The 10,107-nt window shown below is 36.5% G+C and overlaps 2 protein-coding genes across 2 annotated transcripts; one reads left to right on the top strand and one right to left on the bottom strand.

Moving 5' to 3' along the window:
• The first annotated feature begins 12 nt into the window (after window positions 1–12).
• Window positions 13–5,583, top strand: klhl23 (kelch-like family member 23). The gene is made up of 4 exons (XM_052606632.1): window positions 13–642; window positions 1,575–2,792; window positions 3,596–3,748; window positions 3,904–5,583. Exons 2-4 carry the CDS (start codon window positions 1,580–1,582, stop codon window positions 4,212–4,214), a joined length of 1,677 nt encoding a protein of 558 aa, XP_052462592.1. The 5' UTR covers window positions 13–642; window positions 1,575–1,579; the 3' UTR covers window positions 4,215–5,583.
• Window positions 5,584–5,726: 143 nt separating this feature from the next.
• mettl5 (methyltransferase 5, N6-adenosine) lies at window positions 5,727–8,506 on the bottom strand. The gene is made up of 7 exons (XM_052606633.1): window positions 8,164–8,506; window positions 7,460–7,574; window positions 7,184–7,365; window positions 6,991–7,073; window positions 6,854–6,905; window positions 5,950–5,999; window positions 5,727–5,852 (listed from the first exon to the last, which is right to left on the bottom strand). The coding sequence occupies exons 1-7, from the start codon at window positions 8,261–8,263 to the stop codon at window positions 5,811–5,813; spliced, it is 624 nt and encodes a 207-aa protein (XP_052462593.1). The 5' UTR covers window positions 8,264–8,506; the 3' UTR covers window positions 5,727–5,810.
• Window positions 8,507–10,107: the final 1,601 nt, after the last annotated feature.

The following is a 10,107-nucleotide window of genomic DNA, read 5'->3' on the forward strand; positions in this document are numbered from 1 at the left end:
ACATTTATCAATTTGAAATCACTTCAGAGAAGTGCACTCAAACGCGAACATCGACTGACCCCCTCACACTGTTTTCATGGTAACCGTGAGTTATTTCTGTCCCTTTAATGTTACCCTGTGGACTTAATGGCAATGCACATCAATAATTCACCGTCGCTAAGCTATAAACAAACGCTTTTGCGTTCAGTCAACGGTGAAGCGTGTAGAATGGATTAATTCTTGGTGTTCGGCAGCCCTTGGTACTGTTTCCCTCAGCAAGCGTTATTATTATGCAACGGCTTTAATCCTTATTAGGATTATACACTCGACACTGCCATGACAACTAAAACGTGAAACTGGTGTTATGTCTCAGTTGATTGAAACATCGGAATTACATCTTTTTAATAATGTATTTATGAAGACGGGATGCTGTAGTAGTGGTTCGGTCACATGGCTGTGTTGGATCAGTAGTAGCGGCTGACAGCAGCGAGGCTCCTGCTTAATACACCGATACCAAAATAGGAGCGCGACATTCTCCAGAGGCTGACGCTAAATACAGGGGCCACATGTCTGATCTGTCCCAGCACGAGCCGCACTGTTGGGGATAAAACCTCTACAGCGAAGAAAGGACGAGCTTTGTCACTCAGTCATCATACGGGTCAGGTAAGCTTGGATTTTACAAAGGGGCTAGTTGTCACAGCCGCTATAACTGTAACTGGAGTTTATTTTTTTACATAATTCGTGGTGCTTTTGTCGATTGGTTGTAAAAACCTAGTTCAAAACAGAGTAGTTGTTATTATGGAAATACGTTATTAAATGTAAACAATTACTTATTTAATTTCAGTTCGTTGCAAAGGCAATTCTCATTTTCACTTTAAATACTAATATAACTAAAACTAAGATAAAAAGTACACACAATATACATATATGTATATAAATATTTGCCTTTATAATATATATAAGAAAACTTTTGATAGTATTTCAGTGATGCTAAATAACACTGACCTTAATTAGGATTTTTTTTGTGAATTTTGTGCTCAAAGTAAATGTCTTTTTGTGAAACTTGTTAGGTAAACAAGTAAAAAAATAAATTATATATATATGAAAAAAACTGCTATACAAAACATTTTTTTCATATTTTCTATGGTACCATTTACATTTAGTTTTGTGTAGTTTGTATAAAATTATAAAATGTATAAAATTGTTTTACTGTTTACATTTTGCTTAAAACGTGTTTAATGCCCAGTGTGACAACTTGCCCCATATAATATGACAGCATAACGGTCAACATTTGTGAAGATATAAAAGCAGGTGTCTGTCTATACAGAAAGTTACCTTCAAAAATAATATTCAGAAATATTAACTGGAATAAACATGATAAAAATGGTGTCTAAAATTTGAATTTGTTCTTAACTGCATTAGTTCTGGCTTTGTTGTGTTTGTCCCTAGAAATGTTTTACTAATATGACTTCATTAAATTTCTACAACTTCAAGGAATTTTCCTTGATGATAATTTAGTAATAAGTTAGATGAGCTAATTTTGTTAGGACACTTCAAAACTCACTTTAAAAACTGTGAAAATCTTCTCTTTCCAGTTGCAATGTCAGGAAAAGCTCAAAGCGGTTACTCCTATGAGTTCTGCGACGCCTCTCACTCCTCTGAGGTGCTGGAAGCTCTTCATGAGTTTCACCGCAGTGGTCTGTTCACAGACGTCACCCTGCAGTCTTCATCCGGAGAGCTGTTCCACTGCCACAAGGCTGTCCTATCAGCCCGCAGCTCTTATTTCAGGGTGATGTTCACCTTAGACATGAGAGAACGTTTGAACAACACCATCACCCTGCCTTGCATAAACGGAGAGATTCTGGGTGCTTTGGTGAGCTACGTCTACACTTCAAAGATCAGCATTACCCAGAACAACGTCCAAAGTCTTCTGGAAGCCGCAGACCTGCTGCAGTTCAACTCGCTCAAGAAAGCCTGCGAGAGCTTCTTGATTCGTCTGCTGGATGTTGATAACTGCCTCGGGATGCACTCGTTCGCCGAGCTTCACGTGTGCTCGGATCTCCAGCACGAGGCTTTGAGGCTCATACGGAGTCGCTTCGAAGAGCTCACACTTCAGGAGGAGTTCCTCGAGGTGGATTTCCAAAAGCTCATGGGGATTTTAGAAACTGAGAACCTTAATGTGTGGAAAGAAGTGACTTTATTGGATGCGGCGGTCAAATGGGTCGCCCATGACACGGTTCCTCGAATAAACCACCTTCAAGAGCTTCTCAAATGCATCCATTTGGAAGTGGATGATGCTTGCATCAAAGCGGCTTTTGATCTACGCAAATGTGGCTCTGAAAGCAAACTGCGATCTCTGATTCGTACCTCCTTAAAGCCGAGCAAAGGTTTCTTACAGTGCTGCAAAAAACTAACGTGCAGCTTGTATGTTATTGGTGGATATTACTGGCATCCGTTGTGTGAAGTCCAAATGTGGGACCCTGTTTCCAACACATGGGTTCAGGGGAAAGACATGCCTGATTTTGAAAGAGAGAGTTATAGCGTGGCACTTCAAGGCCCTGATATCTATGTGACCGGAGGATACAGGACACAGACTGTGGATGCTTTAGACACCGTGTGGATTTATAACACAGATTCAGATGAATGGACAGAGGGACGTCCCATGATCACAGCCAGATACTACCACTGCTCGGTGGCTTTACGTGGATGCATATACGTCATTGGTGGATATACGGCAGGAGCTCCTACTCCAGAAACTGAATTCTATGATCCTTTGAAGAGGAGATGGTTTCCTGTAGCGGATATGATACAAGGTATGAGAATTTCAGTTTACATACACAGACCTATTGGATTGGTTGCCTGAATGAGGAGCTCTTAGTTCATGTTTACAGGCCATGGTGCTGGAAGTATTTTTCTCTATTTTAGGGATAAAAAAAGTTAAGAGGCATTTACCAAATCTACCAGATTCAAGATGAATGGCAGCATCACAACATTTCAATTTAAGCGAAAAGGAACAAGACTGTGTACTTATGTTGTCATGTCATTTGCAACGATTGATTTGTTACATAACAAAAATCAGAAACCATGGTAAAACATTCTTATTAAAAAATTTTATTAAAATCAGAAAGAGGACAAGTATTTTTTTGTTTTGTTTACCTAACAGGTTTCACAAAAATATATTTATTTTGAGCACAAAAAAAAATCTTAATTTAAAAATATATTTTTTTGAGAAATATTCAGATAGATATATAAACTACTGAGGTCAGTAATATTTTTAATTATATACCTACAAATTTATAGATCTTTTTTTTGGGCCCTTTCGCACAGCCCTACTGAAAATGTATCTTTGCATCACAGAAATAAATTACTTTTTAAAATATATTCAAATAGAAAGCTGTATTCCTTTTTCAAAATGTTGTTTTTACTGCATCAGATGAATGTCGCCGTGGTGGGCATAATATACTTTTTCATAAAATTGAAATCTAATGCATAGTGCAGTTTTTCACCCGGATTTTAGCTTTTTTTTTTTTTATCATACACATTAAAACTTTTAAATATTGTAGATCTAATATGCCTGTTGATGGCAGTTCAGCGTCTTTCTGTTTTGACTTTAAAGGTGTGGGAAATGCAACCGCTTGTGTGGTGAATGACAGAGTCTATGTAACCGGAGGACATTATGGGTACAGAGGAACCTGCACTTACGAGAAGATTCAGACTTACCGGCCAGATATCAATGAGTGGAGCATCACAACCATATGTCCACATCCTGGTGAGCCACCTACATTTTGTATTAGATAAGCTAAATAGTTTAGATCTCTAGGCTACAACCACCGTGGGTTGTTTTCTGACTCGTGAGCCCAGCTGGTTACTCCCATAATTTGACTCTTATGATTTGAAAAGCTCATCAGAACTCTTTACTTTCAGAGTATGGCCTCTGCTCGGTCTCCTTGAACAATAAGCTTTATCTGGTTGGCGGTCAGACCACCATCACTGACTGCTACGATCCCGAAAGAGATGAATGGAGACAGATGTGTGCGATGAAGGAGAGAAGGATGGAGTGCGGCTCGGCTGTTATAAACGGGTGCATCTATGTAGCAGGTGGGTATTCATACTCTAAAGGGACATATCTGCAGAGTATAGAGAGGTATGACCCTGAGATCGATTGCTGGGAGATAGTGGGAAACCTCCCGTCAGCTGCACGCTCGCACGGCTGTGTTTGTGTGTTCAGCGTGTGAAATCACAGAACAGACACTGTCCACTGCGGTCTAAACGTCTGAGACTATTTTCATTTAAACATAGAAATGAAGTGTTAGAGCAAAGTGAGCAGTAAAGTGAATAGGCAATACTTTAGGAACTAATTCTGGGTTCCTATCACTTTTCCATTACATACTTTTCCAGTATGGATTTCTGTGGATTTTTCCATATTGTTCCAAACATTTCAATGGATTTTTGTATATTTTTCCAGAACACATTTAACACCTGATAAATGTGTTTAAAATCCAGCTGTTGACTATATTTAATATTATGTTGCCAAATAATTGCAGGAATTGTAGCCACGTACAAACACCAAACCTAAAAGCCCAGTATTTCATTCAAACAGGATTATGTTTTACATGCTTTCACTGACTTTAAACATTTTTTAGCGCTCGTTAAATTCATATTCTAAACTAAAAAAAATACAAAATAGTGATATCATCACCAGTCACTGATTACATTATTAAATGTAAAAAATAATACTGCCACCAATTACATGAGAAATGTATCTGAAAATATTATTCTCTAAATAATAGCACAATATACTGTCCAGTATAATAATGTTTGTGGTTATACTGTAAATTAAAGCATTACTATACATTATACATCATATTAAATACATTGTGCAATCATTTGTCAGTATTCCTCGTTAAATACTCAAACGCCATGAAAATCACTCTGCTACTAATAGTATGCATACTAATAGTATGCAATTATTTTCCAATGCTTATCCAGACCTGGAATTTACTCAAATCAAATTCCATACTGCATAATTCTTACATGCAAATGCAAATTTCTTACATGGATCATGTGACTCTTTGTACTGATGGTCAGACGTTCGTTCATTGCATCTCAAATCATGCTGGAGAACACGATCATCATCAGGTTTTGTTCACATCCAAAAGGGAGAGAAACCAACAAGAATTCTTCATTTTCAGTTCAGTTAATCACTTGAATTGTTATCCTGGAAATCTAAGACTTTTGGACCACATGGTATATAATTAAGTGAGTGTGATGTTTAATATGGTATTATATTTGTTCAACATGTGAAGTCACTGATAATGTGTGAGACACAGTTTGTCTGTTATCTCTGCTGGAAGATAAAGGGCTGTTTCTAAATATAATCAGAATAGCACCTTTTTGAAGACTAATATTGTGCAGCAAAAAAAAAAAAACTAAAAAAAAAACTAAACCGTTCTGGTGTTTTAAATCAAGAAATGTAATTATTCTTTAGTATTATTAATATTTATTTGGATGATTTTGTAGTTGTAATATAGTTGTGAACCCAGGATTTTACTATAAATATGTGATGTGTTTTGTGTAATTTATTGTTTTTAGATATTGTCATGTTTTATCAACTGTGTATGCTGCCAAAAATGTGAAAAGCACAAATTTTAATAAAGTTCCAACAAGTGTGATTGTAAATCCTACAAAGACGCTGGTATTTCTGTGGTGTCCACCCAAAAATGATGCTGTATGGTCATTTAGAAAACTTATTTTGAAGAACAGTTTATTTTTATCTATAAAATAAAACTAAAATTTTGCAAAGCAACACATGCTCTTTTTTGCCCAACATGTTATGTCGGAGTGAATCGTATGAAGTCCACTTGAATATCAACCTAAAATAATCAGATAGAAAAATAATGTCACTAGTTTGTCATTGTAAAGTCTGACAAAATGTGTCCAGCACAATATTTTGTAACAAACTTGACTTACCGACTTCTTTTTGTGGAACTTATAAGATGCTGGCAGATCATATCTGAGCTCTGCGAGAGAGACAACAACAGTTGAGGACAAAAAAAAACATATCACTATAAAGCTTATTACAACCTACAGGGTAGGGATGTCCCGATCAGGTTTTTTGTGGCCCAGATCTGATCCGAGTCAATGAATATTGAATATCTGCCTATACAGAGTCCAGATCTGATATTTGTATGTTCTTAGTGTTTGAAGCACAATTCAAGGGTTAAATAAGTTATATAACAATGTATATTGTTACATGTACAGCAAAGACCAAAAGTTTGGACACACCTTCTCATTCAAAGAGTTTTCTTTATGTTCATGACTATGTAAATTGTAGAGTCACACTGAAGGCATCAAGGGCTATTTGACCAAGAAGGAGAGTGATGGGGTGCTGCTCCAGATGACCTGGCCTCCACAGTCACCGGACCTGAACCCAATCCAGATGGTTTAGGGGTGAGCTGGACCGCAGACAGAAGGCAAAAGGGCCAACAAGTGCTAAGCATCTCTCGGGGAACTCCTTCAAGACTGGTGGAAGACCATTTCAGGTGACTACCTCTTGAAGCTCATCAAGAGAATGCCAAGAGTGTGCAAAGCAGTAATCAAAGCAAAAGGTGGCTACTTTGAAGAACCTACAATAATGACATATTTTCAGTTGTTTCACACTTTTTGTTATGTATATAATTCCACATGTGTTAATTCATAGTTTTGATGCCTTCAGTGTGAATCTACAATTTTTATAGTCATGAAAATAAAGAAAACTCTTTGAATGAGAAGGTGTGTCCAAACTTTTGGTCTGTACTGTAGATATATTTATATATATATATATATATCAATAGTTTGAATGGTAATGCATGTTTTTAGGTGCACTAAATATTACCTGCAATGACTTCCATTTTCACCTTCCAATCATTTGCTTTCTTCTGAATGTGCTGAAAAAAAAATGCAATTAAATTGTAAGTTTTTCTCATGAATATAAGTGAAATGTCGAAGCTATGATATTATATGGCAACTTACATCTCGTGTTGAGGTCTTGTGAAGGGAATACACTGCTGTACTTGCCATGGAAATCGCTGTCTGCAGGAACTGCATGTCAATACCTGAATTGAAGATATGGATATAACAACAAGAATCAAGGTCAACCAATGGAATTTGGGAAACCTGTTCGACAATCAGCAGCAGAGCTTGTTGACTTTAAGATGACTCTTACCCTGGTTGTGCTTGGTGCCAAATGGCGGGTTCATGATGACCGTGTCAAACTTCTTGGCGTAAGAGGATCCAATAGAGCACACGTCACACTGGACCATATCAATGTTTGACAGCTCAAAATCCTCCACATTTCCTTTGAATATGTCCAAGGCGTCTTCGTCGATGTCAAACCCAACACACAGTCTTGAGAGGAAAGATTATGGTTGTGTTGATTCATATCATTTTTTAAAACTAGAGTAATTTCAGCTTATAGATGAAAGGATGGAGTCGGTCTTACCCAGCATCAAGCACTGCGGCTCCTATAGACAAAACCCCACATCCACAGCCCAAGTCTGCAACTAGTTTATGCTGTATGTCATCAAATGTATTGTGGATGGTGTACAACATACAGCCTACAGTGTGAAAAAAACATTAATGGTATCTTATGCCATAATCAAATATATTAAAACCATCTGTCCTAGACAAAGGACTCCAATGTTCAATTAAATTCTGAATTAAATATTCATTAACAGTCTTTAAACTGTACAATGCATACTATTTTTAAAGTGGCAAGTGAAACAGTGCATTATGCAATGATAAAAATCTTTCAATCAGTATGTTACATTGTTGTCCCATGACATTTGAAATAGAAAATACTATTTTTTTTATTTGAATACATTTAATCTTAGTATTTTTGTGGTTTCAAAATACATAAAATACCAAAATCAACCTCTTTATTAGACTGCTGATTTCCTGTATCAGGAAATATACCAAAATACCAAAAACAAAAATGACTATGCAACATAGAAATACATGCATTTGAAATACTGCCCATCCCTGGATCTGAACAACATAACATTTGCATACTATATTAAAGGAATCGTAAGAATAGTACACAAGTATGCTAATCCTAATACAGAATAGACGCATCTAAAAACTCACAAATACATATCTTATGGTTACAAATGCATACACTGGACACAAATACAGTATAATGCTCACCCGCTATATGCGGACTGGTGGGGTACTGCTCCAGGAGTATTTTGGGCTCTTCAAACCCATCCACCTGCTGAAGGCAGCTTTCTAGCTCTTTGAGCTTCATATCTAACGTTACATCAGAAGATCAACTGATCCTGCTCAAATCAGTCTTTGTTTCAGTAGTTCATACTAATCTTAATCAGATCAGAAACGCCGAATGATCATGATTTCACGACTGATCTTGAGACTTCTGGTGATATAGTGACTTTCCTCAAGTAGAAAATTCACTTTGGATCAAATAGGTAAAGATGTAGTGTACGTACATGTGTTTTCCTCTTCTTCTTCTGCTTCTGCAAGCTTGGCTTACGTTGCCAGCTGTGAGCATGAGCGCCATCTGCTGGCTGATTACTTGCATGTGCACATTTATTATATGTCGTGAAAACATTTTATTTATTCATATTATTTAGTTTTCTAACATTATACAATTATGATTAACTGAACATAGGAAACCTTTTTACTAACACGAGAACATGAAAAAAATGGCAATGTATTAAGAAATATTCTGGTGTTTCGTAATGCATCTATTTTATTATTAGTATATTCTTGTAAATAGTTAAAAACAAGCAAACAAGCTACTAACCATACAGTGAATCCTTATTCCCTTTGTAGTTCCCTTTGCTGGCCCCTAGTTGCTGAATTTGGAATATAATAACACACTGCTAATACAATTATCAGCAAAAAAAGTTATTTAATAAAAAAAATTCTCTTCATGCACGTGTCTTATCATTTCTGAGCTTGACCACAACATATATCCATTTTTTTTTTGTAAATAAAATCTCAACAAAATCAGGAAATTATATATGAACAAACCACTGAGTAAGATCATTCAGATTAATACATTTTAATATAATTGTAAGATGTAAGAGAATTGTTAAAATGTAAGAACACTTTAACACACACTCTGTATTTTAGTGGCATATAAAGTTACCAGCAACTTTATGTTGCATGTCTGTTTTCCCTGTGAAGGAGGAAACCAAGTTGCCTCACTTCTCTCTTTAATTTCTCCGTTTTTTTTTTCTGAATTAACTTTATTTGTACCCCATGATGCAGAGTAAGAGGAAAATAAACAAATGTAGGAAACTACTAAAATTTGACACACCATTCAAAAGCTTATGGGTCAGTAAGATTTTTTTTAAAGAAATGTATGCTATTTAGCAAGAATTCATTAGATCGATCAAAGGTTACCATAAAAACATTACAAAAGATGATTTAATTTCGAACTAAATTAAAAGGGTATAAATACACAACTAAACAGGAGCCAGGAGTACAAGAGGCCCAGTGAAGCCGAACAGAGGACAGAGGACAGATGACGGTGGAGCCTGAGAGACTGAGACAGAAGCCTGGCCTCCGAGGGTCAAGATGGAGTTAAAAGGTCATGATTCCCAGGATGTGGCAAGTAATCCAAAGGCAGCTGTGGCTGGCTTTTTTCTTTATAACGGTTTAATAATTCATATTCTGAGCTATTCTGCTTATACTTTGCAAAACTTTTTCTGTGTTCAAAAAGTGCAAAATGTATATAATGAGCGAGTACATTATAAATGCATTTACCAAACCGGCTTTTTGTCCAAATCACTACGGTGTACATTTATAATAAGTGATTATTTTTGCACCATTGTAGCTTGTTCGGGTCGTCACCGCTGCGGAGTAACACATACACGAGTGAATCGCCCTACTTGGTCTCATGGCATAACATAGAACGTAGCTCCGGTTAGAATATTTTTCCGCGGGATGCGTGCAGTTCTGTTTATTATTAAACGCTATAGCGCCTAAATTCACAAAGTGTTGTTTTAATAAGGTTTGTACTGCATTTTTGACTTAATACAGTGGAAAACAAAGATTGAGAAACCACATCCTGGAACCTCTGGGGTGATAAACAAACAAACAAAACTATTCTACCGATTCTTAAAT

This window comes from Carassius gibelio, chromosome A9 (genome assembly GCF_023724105.1).
Source record: "Carassius gibelio isolate Cgi1373 ecotype wild population from Czech Republic chromosome A9, carGib1.2-hapl.c, whole genome shotgun sequence".
Lineage (NCBI taxonomy): Eukaryota > Metazoa > Chordata > Actinopteri > Cypriniformes > Cyprinidae > Carassius > Carassius gibelio.